Source organism: Cebus imitator, unplaced genomic scaffold (genome assembly GCF_001604975.1).
Source record: "Cebus imitator isolate Cc_AM_T3 unplaced genomic scaffold, Cebus_imitator-1.0 Scaffold98, whole genome shotgun sequence".
In the NCBI taxonomy this organism is placed as follows: domain Eukaryota; kingdom Metazoa; phylum Chordata; class Mammalia; order Primates; family Cebidae; genus Cebus; species Cebus imitator.
This window is the reverse complement of record NW_016107413.1, coordinates 3,337,931-3,363,733: the sequence shown is the minus strand read 5'-3', so window position 1 is coordinate 3,363,733 and position 25,803 is coordinate 3,337,931. Positions and strand designations below refer to the sequence as shown.

Sequence of the window (25,803 nt, the reverse complement as noted above, 5' to 3'; positions counted from 1 at the left end):
TCTGGAGGTTGAGGTAGGAGAATCTCTTGTGTCCAGGAGATGGAGGCTACAGTGAGCCATAATCATGACACTGCACTCTAGCCTGGGCAACAGAGTGAGACCTTGCCTCAAAAACAAACAAATAAAAAAAGATTTGAAATATACATGCACAAAAGTAGAATATTTTAAAATTTCTTTTTTTAAATTTTTTATTGTATTTTAGGTTCTGGGGTACATGTGCAGATCATGCCAGATTGTTGCATAGGTACACACATGGCAATGTGGTTTGCTGCCTCCATCCCTCTGTCACCTACATCTGGCATTTCTCCCTATGTTATCCCTCCCCAACTTCCCCATCCCCCTGCTGTCCCTCTCTTACCCCCACCAACAGACCCCAGTGTGTGATGCTCCCCTCCCTGTGTCCCTGTGTTCTCATTGTTCAACACCCACCTGTGAGTGAGAACATGTGGTTTGATTTTCTGTTCTTATATCAGTTTGCTCAGAATGATGGTTTCCAGATTCATCCATGTCCCTACAAAGGACATGAACTCATAATATTTTATGGCTGCATAGTACTACATGGTGTATATATGTCACATTTTCCTTGTCCAGTATATTGTTGATGGGTATTTGGGTTGGTTCCAGGTCTTTGTTATTGTAAACAGTGCCTCTATGAACATACATGTGCATGTGTCTTTATAATAGAATGATTTATAATCCTTTGGGTATATACCCAGTAATGGGATTGCTGGGTCAAATGGAATTTCTATTTCTTTGTCCTTGAGGAATTGCCACACTGTCTTCCACAATGGTTGAACTAGTTTACACTTCCAGCAACAGCGTAAAAGTGTTCCTATTTCTCCATATCCTCTCCAGCATCTGTTGTCTCCAGATTTTTTAATGGCCACCATTCTAACTGGTGTGAGGTGGTATCTCAATGTGGTTTTGATTTGCATTTCTCTAATAATCAGTGATGATGAGCATTTTTCATGTTTTTTGGCCTCATATATGTCTTCTTTTGAAAAGTGTCTGTTCATATCCTTCACCCACTTTTGGATGGGTTTGTTTTTTTCTTGTAAATCTGTTTTAGTTCTTTGTAGATTCTGGATATTAGCCCTTTGTCAGATGGGTAGATTGCAAAAAGTTTTTCCCATTCCGTTGGTTGCCAGTTCACTTCTAATGATTTTTTCTTTTGCCGTACAGAAGCTCTGGCATTTAATTAGGTCCCATTTTTTCTATTTTGGTTTTAGTTGCCAATGCTTTTGGTATTTTAGTCATGAAGTCCTTGCCTATGCCCATGTCCTGAATGGTTTTGCCTAGGTTTTCTTCTAGAGTTTTTATGGTGTTAGGTCTTATGTTTAAGTCTTTAATCCATCTGGAGTTAATTTTAGTGTAAGGTGTCAGGAAGGGGTCCAAATTCTGCTTTCTGCACGTTGCTAGCCAGTTTTCCCAACACCGTTTATTAAGCAGGGAATCCTTTCCCCATTTCTTGATTTTGTCAGGTTTGTCAAAGGTCAGATGGTTGTAGATGTGTGGTATTGCCTCTGAGGCCTCTGTTCTGTTCCATTGGTCTATATCTCTGTTTTGGTACTAGTGCCCTGCTGTTTTGATTACTGTAGCCTTGTAGTGTGGTTTGAAGTCAGGTAGCATGATACCTCCAGCTTTATTCTTTTTGCTTAGAATTGACTTGGCTATGCAGGCTCTCTTTTGGTTCTACGTATATGAAGTTTAAGGTGGTGTTTTTCTAGTTTTGTGAAGAAGGTCATTGGTAGCTTGACGGGGATAGTGTTGAACCTATAAATTACTTTGGGCAGTATGTCCATTTTCACAATATTGATTCTTCCTAACCATGAGCATGGAAAGTTTTTCCATCTGTTTGTGTCCTCTCTTATTTCCTTGAGCAGTGGTTTGTAGTTCTCCTTGAAGAAGTCCTTTACATCCTTTGTTAGTTGTATTCCTCAGTGTTTTATTCTCTTTGTAGCAATTGTGAATGGCAGTTCGCTCATGATTTGGCTCTCTGTTAGTCTGTTATTGGTGTATAGAAATGCTTGTGATTTCTGCACATTGATTTTGTATCCTGAGACTTTGCTGAAGTTGCTTATCAGTTTCAGGAGATTCTGGGCTGAGATGATAGGGTCTTCTAAATATACAATCATGTTGTCTGCTAGAAACAATTTGACTTCCTCCTTTCCTAATTGAGTATCCTTTTTTTTTCCTTGCCTAATTGCTCTAGCTAGAACTTCCAATACTATATTGAATAGGAGTGGTGAGAGAGGGCATCCTTGTCTAGTGCTGGATTTCAAAGGGAGTGCTCCAGTTTTTGCCCATTCAGTATGATATTGGCTGTTGGTTTGTTGTAAATAGCTTTTATTATTTTGAGGTATGTTCCTTTGATACCTAGTTTATTGAGAGTTTTTAGCATAAAGGGCTGTTGAATTTTGTGGAAGGTCTCATCTGCATCTATTGAGAAAATCATGTGGTTTTTGTCTTTGGTTCTTTGTATGTGGTGAATGACGTTTATAGACTTCTGTATGTTGAATCAGCCTTTCTTTGTTTAGTGCTTCTTTCAGGAGCTCTTGTAAGGCAGGCCTGGTGGTGATGAAATCTCTGAGCAATTGCTTGTTTATAAAGGATTTTATTTCTCCTTCACTTATGAAGCTTAGTTTGGCTGGATATGAAATTCTAGGTTGAAAGTTCTTTTCTTTAATAATGTTGAATATTGGTCCCCCCTCTCTTCTGGCTTTTAGGGTTTCTGAGGAGAGATCCACTGTGAGTCTGATGGGCTTCCCTTTGTGGGTAACCCGATCTTTCTCTCTGGCTGCCCTTAGCATTTTTCCTTAATTTCAATCCTGGTGAATCTGACGATTATGTGCCTTGGGGTTGCTCTTCTTGAGGAATATCTTTGTGGTAGTCTCTGTATTTCCTAGACTTGAATGTGGCCTGCCTTGCTAGGTTGGGGGAGTTCTCCTGGATGATATCCTGAAGAGTGTTTTTCAGCTTGGGTTTATTCTCTTTGTCATATTCAGGTACACCTATCAAAAATAGATTAGGTGTTTTCACATAATCCCATGTTTCTTGGAGGCTTCATTCATTTCACTCTTTTTTCTCTAATATTGCCTACTCATTTTATTTCATTGAGTTGATCTTCAATCTCTGATATCCTTTCTTCTGCTTGGTTGATTCAGCTATTGAAACTTATGTATGCTTTGTGAAGTTCTCATGCTGTGTTTTTCACCTCCATCAAGTCTTTTATATTCTTCTCTAAGCTGTTTATTCTAGTTAGCATCTCATTTAACCTTTTTTCTACATTCTTAGTTTCTTTGCATTGGGTTAGCACATGTTCTTTTAGCTCTTAGGAGTTTGTTATTACCCACCTTCTGAAGCCCGTTTCTGTCAGTTCATCAGATTCATTCTCCATTCATCTTAGATCCCTAGCTGGTGAGGAATTGTGATCCCTTGGAGGAGGAGAGATGTTCTGGTTTTTGGTGTTTTCGTCCTTTTTGCACTGGTTTCTTCCCATCTTAGTGGCTTTATCCACCTGTGGTGTTTGTAGTTGGTGACTTTCAGATGGGGTCCCTGAGTGGACGTCTTTTTGTTGGTGTTGAAGCTATTTCCTTCTGTTTCTTAGTTTTCCTTCTAACAGTCTGGCCCCTCTGCTGCAGGACTGCTGGAGGTCCACTCCAGACCCTGCTTGCCTGGGGATCACCCATGGGTGCTGCAGAACAGTAAGGGTTGCTGCCGGTTTCTTCTCCTTTTATCTTCTTCCCAGAAGAGTACCTGCCAGATGTCAGCCTGAACTCTCCTTTATGAGGTGTCTCTTTTGGTATACAGGGATTGGGGAGTTGCTTAAGGAGCCAGTCTGTCCCTTCTGGGAGCTCACATGCTGTGCTGGGAGCTCCCTTGTTCTGTGCAGAGCTGCGGGGCAGGTATCTTTAAGTCTGCCGCAGCGGAACTCATAACCGCCTCTTTTCCCAGGTGCTCTGACCTAGGAAGGTCGGCTTTATTTATAAGTTCCTGATGTGCTGCTGCCTTTTTTCAGAGATGCTTTGCCCCACATGGAGTAGTCTAGTCTCAGTCTGCTAGCAGAGGCGTTGCTGAGCTGCTGCAGGCTCTGCCCAGCTGCTGTTTGAACTGCCTTGGTAGTGATGGACTGCCTCAGTAGCGTCAGATGCCCTTCCCCCACTGAGCTGGACTGTCCTGGGTCCAGCTGCGCTTGTTGTGAAACTCATTTCAGATTGCTTGTTTTGTGAGGGTGGTACCCGCTAAGCCAGATCACCTGGCTCCCTGTCTCAACCCCCACCCTTTGAATGGGCGGCTCTGTCTCCCAGGCGTTTCAGGCATCAGTTGAAACGGCCACCCAGATTTGTGTGAGTTTCTGTACACCAACCCACGGCACCAGCCGTGCTGAAAACTCATGGCGCTTTTCAACCTGGGAGTCTCCTGGTCTGTGGGCAGCGAAAACTTGTTTGGAAATGCAGTGAGCACTCACCCTCTGTGTTGTTCTTGCTGAGAACTGCACTCCGGAGCTGTTCCTATTTGGCCATCTTGGATTTTCTCTGTTTCATTTCATATAGGAAGGACTGTAGTCCTAGCTACTCAGGAGGCTGAGATGGGAGGACTGCTTTAGCCAAGGAGTTCGAGGCTGCAGTAAGCTATGATGACACCTCTGTACTCTAGCCTGAGATGTGCCTGGCATCACCTGGGGAGTCAACTCTGCGAGCTTGCCCAGAGTTTCTCAGACCCAGTGCCTAAAGTTTCTTAATGTTATTTTTTCCACTGGTACCTTTTCTAAAAGTAGACCCAGTGGCTTAACATTTTTACTAGGCTTTAAAACTGAGAGATTCACTAGTTGCTGAGGGTTGAGACATGTAGAGAAAAACTAATTAGGAAAGGAGAAAGTCACAATGACTCTTAGGTTAAAGAGCAATTCGGTAATCAATATGATTCTTAATAGGAAACCAATGAAGCAATCGTGGAAAAGGGAGATGCTGATTAGTGATCTGTGCTCAGATTATTAAAGGTTAGTGAGTGTTTTGAAACATGTCTGCTGGGTGCAAAAAGGTTAATTAACAAAGCATTCTACAAATTCTAAAATTTAAAGAAAATGAAAAATTTTCTATATGTAGATGTATTAAACACAAAGAGACCACACACCTTTTATTTATAAAAAGAAAATAAACATTTAAACCCAACATGAAAGTAGATGTTGAAAGCTTTATAAAATTTTGAAAATTTTGAAATTTTTTGGAAATAATACTTTTAATGATTCATTCTGGACTTATTTTGCAGGTATGTTGAGGAAAATATCAGTATACTATTATAGCAGCATCAATATTCATTCAGTGAAATATTTTGAGAATCTACTTTGTGCAAAGAAGGTCTAGATACTGGGCACATAACAGTTTATAAAGCAGAAAAAGTTCTTTCATTTCTGGAACTTACTGTGTAGTATACATTTTAAGGAAATTATAGCTTCAAATCATGTAATACATAAAATCTCAGTGTTGTGAACTATTTAGATGATCATAACTTATTCAAGACAAACACTTGGAGGTTCAATTCATGGAGAATTCAGAATTTGAATTCCATGAACCTAGGTCTTGTTTTTTTATGCAGTTATAGAAAATATTTTCAAAAACCTTTTTCAACTCAAAAATAATACAAATTAGCTAATGAAGTTACTTAGGGGAATCCATGTGTAGTTGCACTTTAGAAATAAGTGTTGATTCAATTAAAGGCTGGTGTCCTTTCAGTGTATTATAGGGCAATCGTAGTTTCATGCCTGAGAATGTGCTTTAAGAACACAACCTATGGAAGCATGCGGTCCCTATATTCCAGAACTCAGTTCACAGTGCATGATCCATACAAGTTAATACTCTCAAGAGAACTGGAAAACTTTGCAAGAAAAAGGTTGTGTGTGTGTGTTTTATGGGTGAGGGGAAAATATCCGTAAATTAGGGGAAAATTCCAAGCAGTTCCTGGAATCACTTACTGCCTCCTCAGGGAGCCAGTGATGAGCTCAACTGGGCTGAGAAAAATTTATGCAAATGTCAGCACTGACTGCATCCCAACCTCAAGCCCCGCCAAAGTGCTTAGTCCTGAAAGACAGAGTGAAGAGTACAAGGTACAGTCTCCAGCCGAACCCCATGAGTATAGTAACTTTTTTGCCTGTACCTGGGTCCTTAGAGCACAAAACAGGATTAGAAAAAATCAAGAAAATATACTCAGGAGAAGAGGTTGAAGAACAGAAAAGCAGCAGGCCTGTCCTCTGTGCTAAAACTGGAGGAAAAAGAAACACAGTTCCTAACCTTGAGGAGATGGTACATTGCGGAGCCTTATAATCAGGTGTCCCTATCCCATTACTGTAACCAGTAATAATGTATTTCAACAATCAGTTCAATGAGAAATGCCACTAGGATGGTTCAACTATGATGAATTCCTGGGCATTTTGGGTTTTATGTCTATGACAGTTTTAGAGCAAAAACAGACAAAATAGATGTAGGTTTAAAAAAGAGACATTCAAATTATTTCAGACTCAGACACTGGATTCTCAGGCCCACTAAGTTCTCCTTTACTAGTTCTTTATACTCTAGATATCTTTGGTAGCCATTTAAATTACAGCAAGAAACCATTTTTGACCTCTTAGATTGGCAAAATCAGACACTGAGAACATGTAGCCTAGGTGAAGGAGGAGAGGTAAAGGAACTCTATTTGCTATAGGAAAGGATACCAAATATTTATATTGGTATCGTCTCCTCTATTTTGGATGATTTTCCAGTATTTATCAGAATTGGAAATTAGAAATGCACATACCTTTGACCTTGCAATTGTCCTTTTAGGAATTTTATCTTACAGACCTATTTTTAAAAGATGAAATTACATGTACAAGAATACCTGTTGTGTCATTGTAGTAACAAAATTTGGGAACAAGCTAAATAACTATCAATAGAGGACTGGGGTTAAATGTAGTGTGCTCTACTCATACATAAGAACACCCTGTGGTTTTTGAAAACAAAAGGCAGTTTTCTATGGATTTATAAGGAAGTCACCGAAATATATTATTAAGTGACATAAACAATATAGAGTATACTCTATATTGTACACTACCATTTGTGTTATGTGTGTATATGTTTATATTTATGTGTACATATATGTGATACATATATATGGAAATCTATATGTCCTGCACCTTTTGCATTTTTGATATAGTCGGCTCTCCATATTCAAGGTTTCTGCATCTGGAAATTAAACAACTTTCGATTGAAAATATTTGGGAAAAAGACAGATAATGTAACAATTAAAATTATATGCATAAAAATACAGTATAATAACTATTTACATAGTATTTATATTGTATTAGGTATTATAAGTAATCCAGAGATTATTTAAAGTGTATGGGTGCGTATACATAGGTTTTATGCAAACACTACAGTATTTTATATAATAGACTTACACACTCTCTGATTTTGGTATCAAAGGGGATCCTGAAACCAATCTACTGAGAATTATATATGTGGTTTTGTTTTGTCCTATTTTAGTTAACAAACAAACCAAATAAAGTATGCTTCTAGGCCCAGTGTAGGTAGAAAATAGAACACTCAAGGAGGGGGGCTAATATAGATAGTCATGTCTTTGATTGATGACAGAATTGACTGGATAAAAAGATATCTCCATAGCACAATCTTACTTTTAATTGGAGCCAATCCATATTTAGAATGTGTCTGGAAGGACCATCTGCTTTGGATAGGTCTTATGTAATCTTGTAATGGTAAAATATTCATAACTTTTTTGATGACATACTGTAATATAAAACACAACTAGACCAAATTTAATTTTAGGAGGCTGTAGTAAAAAGGAAAAAAAAAAAGGAAAAAAATGGGAATGGGTGTTGTTGGGGCAGAGAGAGAGAGAGCGAGAGAGTGAGAGAGTCAAGTTTCTAAGTTTCTGTCCTTGGGAATTGAATGACCTAGCTAAAGACTAAAAATGAAGACATTTCAGCAGAAGAAACAAAGAAGGAGCTATTGGGGAAACCAAGAACGGAGTTATTTTTGATTGCTTCATTTTTAATTAATCTGAGAATAATTGCCAAGGGTGGTGATTTGGTTAAATACTAGTTTCATTCTGGAAGGAACACAGTGAATCACAGAAAACTTCAGTTAAATCTTGGCCTATGCAAGTATGAATATTTAAAATGGTGAATATTTATAATGATGATATAGAATTCCGAGCCTTATTAAAACTAATCTTGCTTTGGCTGTATAATTGAGTCACTGACATTTTTAGCATAAAAGTGAATTTATTTACTTATATAAATAAATTATAAGGAAGACAATTTGAACTATAATGGGCACATATTTTCATGGAGTCACTTGCCTCTTCTTTCATTTGTTGCAGGGTAAATGGGAAGTTGGTAGCTCTGAAGGTGATTAGGCTGCAAGAAGAAGAAGGGACACCTTTCACAGCTATCAGGGAAGGTAGGCACTTTTCCTTGTTTTTGCTTTTGTGTTTCTATGGTCCCCATAGCTATTTAAATATTATACACATCTGAATATGCTGTTTTAAAATTACACGACTGTATCTTTTGTTGGAATATGTAAGCTGAAATTTAAAAATCAGTACCTCCTGCAGTCATATCAAGTCATGTTAAATGAAACAAGGCCATTCTACTGTATGCTCAGATGTGGAATAAAACTGCTATGCCTTGATGGTAAAGCTATTTAGGTAACTGAGGAGTTTTATATGTCTGCTACTATTTATAGAGTTCTTAGATACATATTTGTTTAACATTACTCACTATTGATGATTTTTAAGGAAAGCCCTTAAAAATGGGGATATGTCATATGTCATGCCGTCTTATTAGTCGTTTGAATTTCTAGTCTTTATTTCTTTGTTTCTATCCTTTAATGTACTTTTATTGTTTTTTCTTATTGGAAAGAAGATAATATAGACATTCTTTATATATTAGGGTCATTTATGTGGTGATATTTTCCTCGTCTGTTATTTTCTAAAACTTCTTTTATAATGTAGTTATTTGCTACATATAAGATTTTAATTCTTATGAAATTAAATAGTTCTTTGCTTTATTATCTGCATAGGAAATTTTTTCTATTCCAGGAGAATCAAATATCGTTTTTTTATTAGTGGGAACTTTTCAGTTCAGTTTAATAACTTTTAGGATAAGTAGGTTTACTTTACTGGGCTAAGAAGGAACCAGAAGAAGAATGAAACTGACCAGCAGGCAGGATCCCTGGTATGCAGGGCGTTCACTGGAATTAATCAACCTAACCTTACTGTTGTTGCTAGTCTTGGTACAAGGTGGCAAGAAAGTTTGTAATGGTATTGAAGGATCCAGTGTGGCAAGTGGGCCCATCAGTGAGAGGTCCAAGGGAAGAAGCAAGTAGGATCACATTGAAGTTGTTGATGATCTACTTATTCACATTGGCTGGGTGTGAGGCAAGCTCCTGAGGCTCATTAAAGGTTAGATTTTAGGAAACAGAGAAGCAGGGAATGCAGGGAATCCTTAGCACACTGAGACCTGGCTTTGGCTGGCAACATGACTTCATTTTAAGCCATGAGCTGAGCTTAGGAACTGGCTCTTAGTTGCAGTTGTGTTGTAGAATGCAGGGCTGTGTAGGTGGGACCTTGTTCTGTGGGTTAGAAAGCCTCTGAAGACTTTTGAGCTAGGTGTATTAGGAAGAAAAATCATTTGCATATGATAGATTAGAAGAAGAAACTGGAAGCTGATAAGTCAGTCATTCAAAATAGCATAGATTTGAAATTATGGGTTTCTTAGAAGTTAGTAACAAAAATGTTATTGTATAGAAAGAGATGTCAGAGCTAGGTGAATTATTGATTATAGATTCAGAGGGAAATGACAATGGTTTTGAGTTTGAATGAGTTAAAAAATGGCGCCAGAGACAGAAATCGTTTGTGGTTGCATGGAGAATTGCTTTTAAGACTTCGCAGTTTTAAAAGGCTGTTATCCAGTGTAATCTTCACACGATATCCCTTTGAAGAAGTTTAAAATTTTTAGTTTATAGAATTTGTGTTGTTTATAGAATCTATATTATAAATATGGAATTGAGGCTCAGAGAGCTTAGATAACTTGTCTAAGGAGTGGGATCTTGTACCTAAACCTTGTTAGAGTTCAAAACAGGGTCCTTACTGACATTTTGGAGTAATTGATTTGGGTTTTAGAGATTTTGAGCTCTTGAGGCATCTGTATGAAAATGTCTTGTTGGGAATGCAGGAGTGTAGCTCACAAGAGTTTAGCATAAGCGGTATATATGTATACCACGGCCCTTAAGATGTTGAACCTAGTATAAAATTTTTGTGGAAGAGAACATTGAGTGAAAACAGGGAGTCAGTTACAAGGCAGTAGTGAGGTAGAAACTTCCATGGGAAGTTGCAGGTGGCTTCTCTTATGTTGTACAGTGATGAAAAACAAAGTCAGAATCCAAACCTACTGATTTGTGTGTGTTGATTTTGTATTCCGCAACTTTACTGAATCAGCACACACAAATCAATAGGTTTTGATCCTGACTTTGTTTTTCATCACTGTACAGTGTTAGATAAGCCACCTCAATTAGTTTGCTAGGGCTACTGAAACAAAGTACCACAGCCTGCATAGCTTAAACAACAGACATTTAACGTCTTACAGTCCTGGAAGCTGCCAGTCTGAGAGCAAGGTGCCATGGCCCTCCAAATGAGGGCTGTGAGGAAGGATCTGTGCCATCATTTTTCCTGTGTGTCTGTCTGCATCCAAATTTTCTCTTCTTATAAGGACAACAATCACATTGGTTTATGGTCTACCCATATGAAATGATTTCAACTTAATTACCTTTTTGAAGACCCTATCTCCAAATACAGTCCTATTCTAAGGTACTAAGGATCTGGACTTCAACATGATTTTTTTGGGGGGACACAGTTCAGCCCATAACAGCATTTAATGGCTTTGGGCCCTAGTAACCCTATATATTAATCCACTCTTGCACTGCTGTAAAGAAATACCTGAGACTGAGTAATTTCTAAAGAAGAGGTTTAATTGGCTCATGGTTCTGCAGGCCGTACCAGAAGCTTAGCAGCTTCTAGAGAGACTTCAGGAAACTTTCAATCATGGCCTAAGGCAGAGGAGAAGCAGCCACGTCTTACATGATGAAGCGGGAGAAACAGAGAGAGGGAGGAGGTGCTATACCCTTCTGTACAACCAGATTTCATGACAGCTCACTGACTCACTATTGCTATGACAACACGAAGGGGGATGATGTTAAATCACGAGAAACCACCCCCAATTCAGTCACCTTCCACCAGGCCCCACCTCCAATATTGGGGATTACAATTCAACATGAGATTTAGGTAAGGGCACAGACTCAAACCATATCACCCTACTTGCAATAGGAGTTGGATTATGCCATCCCTTAAGAACTACCTTGGCATTGTGGTTTTAATTTCCCAAGAAATATTTAAACTTAGATTTTGGAATGTTCAGTAGATCAGGGAATGATAGAAGAATAGTCGAGGCCTTGAGGGACTGATCACAAAATGAGATTTTATTTTCCACTGAATAAAATATTTTAATATCTTTCTAATAAAATCTGACTTCTGAGTGTTTTTTGTTTGTTTTGTTTTGTTTTTGTAGAGGTAAATGGCTCTATATTAGGAAGAGAAATTAAACTCTGAGTCAGTTATTGTTATTTGTTTTTTCTTGCCTTCTCATCCTGCCTTTCATAGTCTTGGTTTTTTGCTGTTTATATCTGGAAGCAAAAGCTATCATCTTTGCTTAGCCTTTCCCTATTAATACTTCTGGAAGTCTAGACGCAATAACTCCTCTGGTTCTGGTGTAGAATGTGAAATATGTAGGGTGATGTGGGAGACACTTGGGATATGTTCAGTTTTACATTGATGAGGAAACAGCATGGCGTGTTCAACTGAGATAGAACACCTGAATTTGAGTTTGCTCTTCTACTCTTTTGATCAATTTCTCATTTACAAAATATCAATAGCAGGAAGATTTCAGAATAGGAAAGCACCATGCACAGTAGTTTGTAAGTGGCTACTTGCCAATTACAGGCTTACCTAGAAACTTGGATTTTAAGGCATAATTTTCACCTCAAGTAGAAGTACTTGAAGCAACTTTAATCTTACCTAGATTGATGTCCAAAGATGTGCTTTGAATTTTATCTCATTGAGCTAGAGTGTATAATGGATTAGTTCAAGTTCAGGAGGTTTGAAACTCATTCTTCCTTGATGGCAGCTTGGAAAAATTAAGTTGTAGTGCTCAGGGTGAGCTTTTCTATTTTAATTCAGAATCATTATATGGCATCATCATGGTTTATGGGGAATAGATAAAGGGTTGGGAAGTACAGGAGAGGTTTGAAAGGGAGTGGATAAAATGCCTTAGGATATTCCATCTTTCAAACAACTTTTAAGTGTGTTCGTTCTTACTCTCTGATATTTTATTCTAGATTTTCAAATTTTTTTATGTCTTAAGATTTTATTAGACAAGGCATGAGGTGACCAAACTAGTTGTCTCCTTTCATAGATTCTTAAATATGTGATTATTTTCTTAGGTGAGAATTATGCTTAAAGAGAATCTAGATACTTTAATAGGGAACAATTTTAAATTAAAATGATAGCAGTATAAATAGACAATATTTGGTGTGTGCTTGCACAGCCAGAGCCTAGTCTCACTTAACTCTCACAAAACCCTCTGAAGTAGGTACTATCATTATTGCTGTTTTGAGGTTAGGAAAGTTAGGAATGGAGAAGTTAAGTCACTCACCCAAGGTCAACGCTAGCATGCAGTGGTGCTAAAAGCTGAACTTGAACAATCATACTGCAGAGCCTGTAATTGAACTTTACACTCTGATAGATTTTATGTAGAAATTTTGAATTTATGCTACATTTTCACTTCATGCAGAGGGTTGTATTATTGCCATTAAATCAAGGTTAGCAAAAAAGATAGCGATTTTGAGGGGGGGAACATGGAGAAAAATTATTATAGAAGTGATAATACAATTTTTAATAAAGAAAGGAAGGCAGCATCCACAATAGGACAAGGAAGGGTCAAAAAGAGGAAAGGAACAAATAGGTTCAACACGATATAACTCAGGGAGAGTAGAAACATGTAGAGCAAAAGGGAACCTCTCATGGTAAACTCTGTATTTAACTTTTTGTTTGGATATTTTTAAAAAATACCTTTCTGAATGTTCCCATGTGCTTTATCCACCTTCTCTCTCTTCCTTTTTCCACCCTTCTTTGTGTATTTTTTAAAATTATTCATTCTATTAGTATTTCTATGGAAACATTTTAGATTTTTAATAAAAAATGTGGTACCAGGAAGGCAGAGGTGGGTATAAACTGAAAAAGAGATAAAGGAAAAAAGACAACTTATTTTATTGCAGATATTTGGAATTAGTTAACCTGCTTGTAAAAATGAATAATTTTATAATTTAATTGTAAAATTTGTGCTGTATAATTAAAATAATCTAGTAGTACAATAGATGTTATATAAATTATTGATATTTTTATAAATTTGTTAAAGTTATAAAATACAAAATAAGGTGGGTTTTAATTGAGTCACTAAACATTTTGGTGTTGGACTGATATTTGAATTTCTACCTTACATGTTTCTGTTTTATGTTACAGCATCTTTATCTATTTTTGTTGTTTTTCATTAACCATACCATTTTTCCTTGCAACTGTATGGTACAATTGCTTTTGAAGTTTGTATATGTAATCAAGTTATAATTCAATTGGTAATTAACTAGTTTAGGTTTCACTTCTTGCATTTCATATTTGGGGTATTGTTTTACTTTTCGAGGGCTGCTGTGATAAATTACCACAAATTTGCTGGCTTATTCTCTTGCAGTGCTGGAGACTAGAAGTCCAAAATCAGGATATTGGCTGGATCACGTGTCTTTTAGAGGTTATAGGGTAGAATTCCTTACCAGGTTTTTCCTAGCTCCTGGTGGCTCCCTACAATCTTTGGTGTTCTTTGACTTCTAGCTACATCACTCCAATCTCTGCAGCCATCTTCACATGGTCTTCTTCTATGTGTTTTCTCCTCTTCTTATAGGGACATCAGTCATTGGATTTAAAGCCCATGACAATCCAATATGGCTTCATCTTAACTTAGCTAATTATGTCTGCAAAGGCCTCATTTGCAAATAAGGTCACCTTCTGCGGTTCTGGGCTGACATAAGTTTCTGGGAGACACTATTCAACCCGCTGCCAGTGTTTATTTTTCTCAATTTCACAGGGAGATTTTAGGTAATAAAAGGTAGGGCTTTGTGTTTGACCAGTCATGGAGCTTGATGGAGGTAGAGTTAGTCAGAGTGACTTCCAGGATTTTGGCGTGGGTAATTAGGTAGATAGTGGAACCAGTACTGAGTAACTATGGTTAGGGATGGGAGAGGGAGGTGAAGTATAAGAAAGACAATGAGTTCAATTAGTGAGTTCGAAGTCTAGCATTCATGTGGCAGTTGTGTGACATGCTGGTGCAGTTTAGATAACAGGTGTTTGTTGTACTTAAATTGAGAACTTTACGAGTCATATTCAGGTATATGATCTAGTTTAATTTTCAATTCTGTGAGGAAGGCTGATGTTGTCATCTTCATTTTACTAATCAAGGGGCTGAGGTCTAATGGAATTTTTTGTGCAAAGTCATACAGATAATTAAGTGGTAGATATGGAGTCCACCTTGAATATTCTAACAAGAGCCTGGAACAGTGCCTAGCACGTGATAGGCATTCAGTGTATGTTGAATGATTGAGTGGATGAATGAGTAAACTCCCAAGTTATTTCTTTGCATTCTATTATATGGCCTTACTATTGGGACGGAAGTCCATATGATGAAAATTGTATACAGATTCTTCTCGCCTGCTCCTAAGCAAAAAGGTGAAATTTAGAAAGCTTCATAAGCGAGGAGCTGGAAAATTTTCAGTCTTGATGGAAACTGTGCCTCTAAACTATGTGATTATGAGCAAGTACTTAACATATTTTGTCTTTAGTTTTTTCATTTTTGAAATGAAGTGGAGGCCATATTGTTTTAGAGCTTTGTGATTAAAATAATATTACCAACATGAATCTTTTACCTGGAAAAAAGATCTATAATTGTATCACTACTATTCTTCATGCATATATGCAGTAATATGATTTACATTTATGAGTTAAAATATTTTTTAAGCCCTCTAATAATAACCCTTTAGGTCTGTCACTGAAAAAGTTAACATGAATTGCATAAAGCATTTTTATAATTGACAGGCAAAAATTTTGTAAATGGAAGATAAAAATCCATGAGTCTAGACTGTAATTCTAAGCATACTTATGTAAATTGCCACAATTGTTATTCAAAGTCTGAGTAATCTGATGGGTGTCTGCCAACTAATATCAACAAAAACTTGTCAAGTGTTAGATTATGTGATTAAAAACTATGAAAATCCTATGTTTTGTTTTTCGTATCAATGATTTTAAAGGATGAAGTTCATTTCTAAAAATCAAGTAACTGAATTCTTGGCTGATTTAAATTTGTAAAGATTGTATATGACATTTTGTCCTATTTTGTCAACTAGAAATATAAATTGAGGTATGATAGTTTTATATTTAAGACATGTTTAGGAGGATTACATAACCAGTTTTAATCTGAATTCATGGATAACTTCTAAAAATCTTATGGACTTTTTCAGTTCCTACTGAAATAAAACTTTTATTGAATATAACCTTCTATAACTGATATCTCCTATTCCCAAAGATCTTAAAATGTATTAGTAAAAAATGATGTGTAATTGGTTGAATCATAGGACTGTAATTACCACAAAGTCTGTTGAAGAGAAAGAGTGAGATAGAAACTGTGGGTAAATTAAAAGAGCTTTGAAACTGTTGGAAGAGGTGACCCTTGAGTACTGATACAGCCAGTTGGAAGGAAAGTTTCAGGGGTCTCTTGTTGATGCTATTCAGCCTGTCCTGTCATTACAAAAAGCATGAGCCACATTTTATATCAGAGCTTTTTTTAAAAAAATTATTATTGCTGTCAGTTTTTGACAAACAATTTTAATCACAAAACACTTGTTTGGCAAGAGAAAATAACCCAACATGAGCAAACCCCCCCACAAACAAATGAACAAACGAACAAAAAAACAGAAAACAGTACTGTGGCTGGCCATGGTGGCTCACGCCTGTAATCTCAGAACTTTGGGAGGCCGAGGCAGGCAGATCACCTGAGGTCAGGAGTTTGAGACAAGCCTGGCCAACATGGTAAAACCCCATCTCTGCTAAAAATACAAAAATTAGCCGGGTGTGGTGGCACACATCTGTAATCCCAGCTTCTAGGGAGGCTGAGGCAGGAGAATTGCTTGAACCTGGAAGGCGGAGGTTGCAGTGAGCAGAAATCGTGCCATAGCACTTCAGCCTGGGTGACAGAGCAAGATTCTGTCTCAAAAACAAACCAACCAACAAACAAAACACATTGAATAACTTATTCAGCCAAGAAGCTGATTGTAAATGGCAACTGACAAGTTGAACTTCTATGACTCCATAGTGGAGAAGCAGCCAGAGAAGCTACATCTCAGAAGAAGGACTGCCTCTTGCTTTTTTCAAGTTTTAGTCTTCCCATCCCTTCCCCAACACTGCTTTGACCATCCTTCAAGGTCATGTTACTGCTGCCTCTTCCCTGAAATCTTTCTGGCTTTCATAAAAACAGTATTTTTTCTTCTATGTACTTTTTGTTTGTTTTTGTTGTTGTTGTGTTGCTTGTGTACATTTACATTTTAACGCTTACTACATTGTACTTTATGATGCAGTCAATTGTGTTCAATTATAAACTATTGCTAACTTCTCAGGGCTTGATGTTGTAAGGGTTGTGGTGTGAATAGAGCACTGACTAGTCATATCCTAGCTCTTTCCCTATTGCCGTCAAAATGGAACTAACCCACAGTGCAGTTTGTGTTTCAGTAGAATTTAAGCAATAATGAAAAGGGGCATACCAACAAACATATGAAAAAAAAGCTATCATCACTGGTCATTACAGAAATGCAAATCAAAAGCACAATGAGATATCCTCTCATGCCAGTTGGAATGGCGATCATTAAAAAGTCAGGAAACAACAGATGCTGGAGAGGCTGTGGAGAAATAGGAACACTTTTACATGGTTGGTTGGAGTGTAAATTAGTTCAACCATTGTGGAAGACACTGTGGTAATTCCTCAAGGATCTAGAACCAGAAATATCATCTGACCCAGCAATCCCATTACTGGGTATATACCCAAAGGATTATAAATCACTCTACTATAAAGACACATGCACACGTGTGTTTATTGCAGCACTATTTACAATAGCAAAGACTTGGAACCAAACCATCAATGATAGACTGGATAAAAAAATGTGGCACATATACACTGTGGAATACTATGCAGCCATAAAGAAGAATGAGTTCATGTCCTTTGCAGTGGCATGAATGAAGCTGGAAGCCATCACTCTCAGCACGCTAAAACAGGAACAGAAAACCAAGCATTGTATTTTCTCACTCAAAAGTAGTAGTCGAACAATGAGAACACATGGACACAGGGAGGGGAACATCACATACCAGGGCCTATTGGAGAGTGGATGGCAAGGGGAGGAAGAGAATCAGGACAAATACCTAATGCATTGAGGGCTTAAAAGCTAGATGACAGGTTGATAGGTGTAGCAAACACCAGAGGATGTGTATACCTATATAACCTTCACATTCTGCACGTGTATCACAGAACTTAAAGAAAGAAGGAAAAAAGAAAGAAAGAAAGAGAAAGAAGGAAGGAAAGAAAGAAAAGAAAAAGAAAGAAAGAGAAAGAAAGAAAAGAGAAGAAAGAAAAGAGAAAGAAAGAAAGAAAGAGAGAAAAGAAAGAAAGAAACAAAGAAAGAAAGAAAGAGAGAAAGAAAGAAAGAAAAGGGCCATAGTGGTTTCTTAATGAAAATAGGAAGAGATCTCTGGTGTGTTCATGGAAGAGATGGAATTTGGGCTGAGCCTTCAAATGTAGGTAGAATTCATGTACATGTAAGTGAACAGAGAAAGGCATAACTGCCAGGGCAGCTGGCTGGAGAAGGACTATTACTTTCATTCCATATCACCCAATACCACTACCAGTTTTGCTGGCATAGAGGGAATTAAATCTCTTGCCAGTGGGGTGTGTGGATTGCTCTTGAAAGTTTTCTAATGAAAACTCTAGCCGCTCAGGTGTTCGTTGTTATTCTCATAAAAAGGTAATCTGGGTATTGTTCTGTGCAGTCTCAGTTTCTAGGACTTATTTTCTTTTTAATTGTTGTTTGTTACTATTCCTTTTGTTCCTTTGGCGTGAGTTTAATTGTTGACACTGGATCATTAATGTGGCCAGAGTATCTGGGATGAATGGTCAGGAGACCCAGGGATCTGTCAGAAAATGTCATCCTGGGAAAGAGGAGATAGAACAAGATATTGAAGTTTGTGTCCAGTTCAGGGATATTAGCAAATTTTGCAAAAGATTTGAGGATCTTCAGCAAGGGTGAATTTGAGGTTGACAGGACTACTTAGAGAAACAGGGAAGTCAGACATGGCAACAGTTTTTGGGCTGAAATGATTAAATTCATGTGATATGCACTGAACCAGTGGTGATAACCATTTATCCCAGTAAATTACTGAATCCTGGCACATAAAAGCTGAAAAGGTTGTTAGTGATCATGTAATCTGTTCCTACCCTTTTATAAGAGAAGAACTGAGTCCTAGAGAGAGTAGGTAGTTTGAACTACCAAGATCAGGAGTGAAAGTCATATGAGTCATCACTGCAGAGAAGATGGTCAGAGATCTGGCAGTGATTCGCTTCTTTAAAATACAGATCTCACCCCAGATTATATCTGATCTTGGTGTAAAGTGCCAAAAAACACGTCATTCAGATCTCTCTGTATTTTATATTTTCTCCTGACATTTTAGAATGTGGTGGAACTCTTCAAAAGACCATCAGATAATTCCTCTTTTAATTTTATAAAATGAAAATTAATAGCATATGTGGGGGAAATGTACCATATAGTATATTGTGGGAAAAGTGTAGAAGTAGAAAGTTCAGGGAGATTTTAGTATGGGTCATTTATGTATTTTGGACACGTGCCATTTGAGTCAAAGTCCCTGAGTATACCCATAAGAATTGAATTTATAATAGTATTTCTTAAAAACTCTAGCAACTTGAACAGGACCCAAGAAAAAGAGTTAAAGAAAATAATAAGCCAGAACTTGGCAGTGGTTCTGTTATCTGTAGCTTGACACTCTGCTTTTCGTCCTAAAATTTCAGACTGGAATGGGCAGGAATCAGCAGCAGGGGTCAGTTTTAATGATGCTAACTTGGTTTCTCAAAAGTATTTAGTATTATAAAATTTTCTTAATAAAGACAGATTAGTTTTTCTGTAGGGTTTGTTTGTTTAAGAATTGATCCAGTTTCTATGATGAACAGCAGATTGGTGGAGATGGCTTATTTAGAATGACTGGTATAGTATTTTTTAAAAGTTCTAAATGCGTAATAGTCACTGGGTAAGTGGTTGTATCTGTTGTTTCTTTCTAAATGCCTTTAATTACATTGTAAGATTATAAGCCATTAGGAAGCAGTTTAACATTTCTACTCTCTCAGGGACTTCCAAGGTTGATTTGGATCTGGAGTAGCTCGTCTCTGCCTGTCTTATGCTAATACATTTGGATTATTGTGGATGGTTCAAGGTGGATAAGGGAACCAATCTCCCACCATCTACCCTTTCTAACCAGCAGACTTTATACCCAGAGAATTGATTACCAGACAGATTCAATCCTAAATCCATCTAACTCTTAAAGCACAGCTGTGGAAGTGCTGCTTCCCAGAGGCAGGTTTATAGAGGTTAACACTTAACCCTAAAGTGCTTTGCTAGTTCATTGGCCAGCAGCTGTAGACCATTACCCCAACTCCTGCTCCCGATTTCCTTTCTTAGTCAAATGCACACAGTCCTCTGTAGCAGAATTGTGAATGTGTTAGAAAACAACCAAAACTTGTCTGGCAATGATTCACACATAACCAATTAAGTCCTGGAAAAATTGATTAACCAAATATTAAACATTTTGCTGTTTCATAGGCAATTAATACAGCAGAACTTATTTACATCACACATGGTGGAAAAATTAGTGCAAAAGAAGATATTTTTAAGTTGTTTCCTTAACAGGAGAGCTAAATCAAACTGAAAATGGGAAAACATGAAAGTTCAACTGCCAACCACACAAATTTGTTTTCAAATGCATGCTTGAATGTTTTTGGAATTGGGGAATCACGAGCAGTTTAGCTACAACTTGAATGGCTATACTTCTAGAAACTTCTTATATTCCCAGAAGATTTTTACCTCACTAATAGCTTATTTAAAATATTTGGCCAATAAACCCATGCTGTTATAATTTCAGATTTACTGAAACAGTTAAAAATGATGTAAAAAATATTCTGAGTAAGCAACAAGTGATAGTAAATTTGGTTTATTAAGAATAATTTCCTCTCAACTTTGAAATTTATATATGTTATGGAAAAATTACTGACATTGAATTTGCAGTGTTTAATAGGAAGTCCTGCCTTCTTTAAGTAAAACATTTATTAATCTAAAATGTTTTCAGTAAAACAAAATCTTAAAACCCACAAAGAGCAAATGACCAATATTATACATGGAAACACATATATAATATTTCTTACTGAAACTTTTTATTTGCTACCATAATATACATATTGCTGTATTTGGAGTAAATATATGACCAGAGAAATATATGGGCATTTAAAAAAATGATTTTATTAACCTGTGTATTGCTTTGGGCTTCATATAGCATCTAGGCAAATCCTTTAAGTACTGTGATACCTTGTTTTAGTCTATGCATGGAGTTGTTATTTGAAACTTTATGTGTCATTGGAGAGCAATATATGGCCTTTCCTATTTCAGGGATGAAGTATAATGCAAAAGCAGATTTGAGGTGACAGTCAAGAACTGAGATTTTCAAACCTCTAGACTTTTGAAATAAAGAATGTTTATTTTTCTTTGTTTACAGGGAAGCAACTGAAATGATTTGTTAGGCATATATGACTCAGAAGGTATCTGGCAAGTGTTCTTTAATGCTAATATTTCCAGGTTACAGTTCCTTTCTGTTTACATGCACTGATATACATTGACACATTTCTGCAAATGAAATGCTTATTTTAGATAACTCATGTTTACTACCTGTAATTTGTGTTTTACATTTCTCTTTGGAGATTTTTTTTTTAATTTCATGGAAAGAAACATGTAGAAAACTGTGTTCTTTTAAATTACTGTAGGCCCTATTGAGTTCATGGAATGACTCTAAGCAGTTTGTAGTCTTCAGAGAAAAGAGAGAAGACATATCTTCAAGATTTTAAATGGTCATATAAAATGCATATATTGATGTGGAAAACCAGTTTTTTTATAGCTTGCAGTTTTGTGAGAAATATTAATCTTCCTCCAGTAGGAAGAGGACGATTTGTAATACTTAACATTTCCTTTTCTCTGGATGGGCAACAGAATTATCCTCTTTTAGACAATTTTGGTAAAATAATCATTTAATCAGGACTCAAGTTAAAGTACACAGTAATCCAAGCATAGGAATTAATCTTCCATAGAATTTTTCAAATAAATACTAGAATGTTTTAAAGATTATCAGTGACCTTTTCAAATTTCTGGTCTTCCTTAACTCCATTTTGTCATTTGACACCATTTGCTACTACCACTGAACAATTGTCTCTTTCTATAGTTTCATTATGCCACACATTCCTGAGGTTTTTGTCCCCACTCCACTTTTTTGTATTTGAAAGTCCAAGGGTTGCCAGATTAGATTTCGTATACCCAGACAAATTTGAATTTCATATAAGAAGTTAATAATATTTTTAGTATAAGTATGACCCTTGCAGCATTTAACTGGGCATCATGTATTTTTATTTGCTAAATATGGCATGGCATCCCGAAGTCCTCTCTCTTCTCCAAGGTTTTTCTCTGTTTCTGCTTCCTTGGGCATCCCACATATCCATAACCATGATTCTCTTTACCTGCTCATGAGAGTGCATTGATACGGTTTTGCTCTGTGTCCCCACCCAAATCTCATCTCAAATTCTAATCCCCTTGTATCGGAGGAGGAGCCTGGTGGGATATGATTGGATCATGGGGTGGATTTCTCCTTTGCTGTTCTTGTGATAATGGGTGAGTTCTCATAAGAGCTTATGGTTTAAAAGTGAGACATTTTCCTGCCTCGCTCTTTCTCTTCTGCCACCATGTAAGGTGTGTCTTGCTTCTCCTTCACCTTCCGCCATGATTATACGTTTCCTGAGGCCTTCCTAGCCGTGTGGAACTGTGAGTCATTTAAGCCTCTTCTCTTTATAAATTACTCAGCCTCCGGTAGGTCTTTACTAGCACTGTGAAAACAGGCTAATATATGCATCTACCCTTATGGTACAAGTTGTCACCTTTTTGTGCTGATTTCCTGTTCATATCTCTAACCTTGACTGATTTAGCCCCAAATTTCAGAAAACCTACTGTAACGCCAGTTGCAGGTGGTGCTACTATAAACAAGTAAACATAACCAAACCACAGTCTATTTTGAATACCACAGACCAAGTATTCCATTGCCTTCAGGGTTAACATTGTTTTCATTAACTGAAAGGTATCAATCTCTCAGGTTGTCTATGCCAGGGTTGTGATAGACCCTCCTCAAAAGATATCTCTCAGCGTGTTTGTAGAGTTTTAATCAAAATGATTGCCACTACATCATCTGCCTTTTCACCTTTATTGCTGTTATCCTATTTATTTATAAAGTAGTGATAGTTCTTGGAATAAGTTTCTTTCTGGGGCCTTCTGATTTATATGTCCCTTCTTTCACATTCTTCTACATTCTGCTGCTAGATTTGTCCTCTTTCAACACAGTCTTTTAGATCATGTTCCCTAGAAACCTATGTTGCATGCAGGTTTATTGGAGAATGATTCAGGAGACACAGATGTAAGGAAGTGAGGAAGGCAGGGTTGGGCAGAGAGAGTTGACCCACATGAAGTTGTACCTAAATCCTCAGGTGATCCTACAGAGTGTTCACAGCTGGGATGGGCTTTTAGATTTGTCAAGAATTGAGGCTGAGGGCCAGGCCATTATCCCCTGCCATGCTCTCCTGAGTGGCCCTGAAGTCCATTTCAGAGGCCCTCTAATTTCTTTGCTTATGTGGCTGTCCTTTGCTCTGTAACTGCCCTATGAGTCTTCTCCCCTCTGGTTCCTCTAGGGTCTGGTTATGAGCAACTCACCCCATGTGAGGAGGCAGAAATTGGGGGAGGCTTTCATAGCCAAGATCTCTTCCCACCAAATGATACAGTTGTGGAGTAGCTGAAGGATGGGTCTGTTGGCACCAAGGAGGGCTGTGAGTTGAGCTCCACAATGTTCACCACAATCACCACCGACATTTCACTTTCCTGTTTAGGGACCTTTGGTGCATTCCCTACACTGCTTCATCAAGGTAAGTGTAGCTATAAGACTTCAAGGATCCCTTCATGATCTGACCCACCTTGCCTGTCACTGAGTCCAGTTTCTCCCTATCTTCAGTGTCTCGCTCCAGTTCATTAAGGGTTACTCCTACCTGGAAAGTCTGCTGTTTAGCTTCCTTGAGACCCCTGTCCACTCATTGTCCATGCCGTACCTTCATTCAGGCCTCAGGCCTTTGTTTCTGCTATCCTTTCTTCTGGAATGTCCCCTCTTCTCTAAGTCTTCTGTTCATTTTTAATCCCCAGTGGGTGAATCAATCCTGCTTATTATCAATACTGTGCAGTTCTGTTATTCATTGTATACTAGCTCTTATTTTTTCATTAGCTCCATGTGTGCTGTTCTTGTCTCCAATGTTTGTTTTGGAAGGTGAGACTTTTTTTTTTTTTTTTTTTTTTTTTTTTTTTTTTTTTTTTTTTTTTTTTTTTTTTTTTTTTTTTTTTTTTTTTTTGCTATTTTTGGCTGTGTCTAGCAGAATGCTATGCTCATAGTAGTGATTCAGTGACTAGCTATTTTACTTCTTGATTATATTTGTATGTGGCACATCCAAAATATTAATACTGAGAGTGGTGAGATAAGATGGAGAGAATTTTCTGGTAAGATTGTAATTCAGCTCAATTGGCAAAGTTCCCTGAAAGAATTTCAGAGTTACATGTGTGTATGGGTTTGGGTGGCTCCTACATGGGTGATCAGAAGTAAGAGCATGAATTAACAGCTGCTGTTTCTGTATCTTCTTATCTCAGTTGAGTCTCCCACACCTTCCCTTACCTGCAGAGCAGCCTGCCCGGGACATTAGCGCTGTGCTCTGACTCTTCCCGGCCAATTCTCCCCTTCCAAACTTAGGTGCATTAATGAATGAATTACATTTACATGCAACAAAGCATAATGTTGGCTGAAAAAAGGCGGATTCAAAAGAGCACATAATGATTGTTGCAAAAATGTACAAAACCAATACCTGGTGTTACAATCAGGATAGCAGTAACTCGTGGAAGGGGCAGTCTTTAGAAGGGACTGTGAAAAGGCTTCTAGAATGCTAGGAATCTTATTTATTTACCCAGATACAGATTCCATGGATGTGTAATGCTTGCACTGTGTACTTATGATTTGTGCTTCTTTGTATGTATGTTATACTCTGAAAAAAGTTTTAAAATCATCTCTCTGCTTGGTAAGTTGATCACTTTATAAACTCTTCTGTGAACAGGGGCTAGTGTATTGCTCTTCCCAATAGTACTAATTGGGAGATAATAGAAAGAGAGGAATCATAAAGTAGGCCCTCTTTGTCCACCATCTTTATGGTGGTTCTAAGGAAGACTTGGAGGCCATCAAGCTCATCCGGATGCTTCTGGATATCTGCATACATTAATCAAAATTCACGTTCAAAGTCTTAAATTCTTCTTCTAATAGAGCCAAGCTACCAGACTATTTTTTTTTATGTCTTATTCTTTCTCCCCAAAGGAGATATCTTTGGATATTAGCATACATAAATCAAAATTCGCGTTCAAAGTCTTAAATTTTTCTTCTAATAGAGCCAAGCTACCATACTATTTTTCTTTATGTCTTACTCTTTCTCCGCAAAGGAGATATCTTTATCTTCAGAAATAAAGAATAGTTGATTTTGAGTTTCTTTAGATATTCTAAAGAACAATAATTTCTATTTTGAAAAACAATCTCCCACTGAATCTTCAAAATAACTGGGAAAGGAAGATTGAGATAGAGGGAATAATTCTGATTGTTATTTCTGACTACATCCTTCAATTTGGATGTACTTTCTCATGGCACAAAGCCTTCCAGCGTAGCGAGATGAAGCCTTGTTGGGTTTTTTCACTTTGACATGGGTGGTGTAAATTAATGTGATCAGATTGGAAAGTTGATGGAACAGAAGTACATGCAGCAGGTTGTAGTAGGAGAGAATAGGTAGTTTGGATCAACCAAACCTAGTCTCTAGGCTGGGTGCTGGTGCTTGGTGTGTGGACTTGGGCAGACTGTTTAACCTTTCCTCTAACAGAGTGGTAACATGCCCTCTCCCTGTGCTGGGTTATTGTGAAGACTAGACACCCTGAGTGTGAAGCTACAGATTCAGGCTGTAATGGTTACTGCCATTGTGACATAGAACTAGAACAGAGAGGACACACATTTTCACATTGTTATTTTGAATGCACAGTATTTTGATATTCGATGCACATGGCACATAGGAGACACTTTTCATATGTCTGGGAAATAAAAATAAATAGAAGCAAACAATTTCTGCTCTCCAAACAGTAACTCAAAATTGTGGGAAAGAAGACAATTTATGGTCATCTGTTG

General features: G+C 37.4%; 1 protein-coding gene across 8 annotated transcripts in view; it reads left to right on the top strand.

Annotated features, from left to right (window-relative positions):
• The window catches only part of CDK14 (cyclin dependent kinase 14), a 613,351-nt gene that overhangs the window by 223,318 nt on the left and 364,230 nt on the right, over positions 1–25,803 (top strand). For all 8 annotated transcript variants that reach the window (XM_017536523.2, XM_037741317.1, XM_017536528.2 and 5 more), the window contains one exon: positions 8,374–8,453. In XM_017536523.2, coding sequence (XP_017392012.1) covers positions 8,374–8,453 — 80 coding nt within the window. The remainder of the gene's footprint in view (positions 1–8,373; positions 8,454–25,803) is intronic.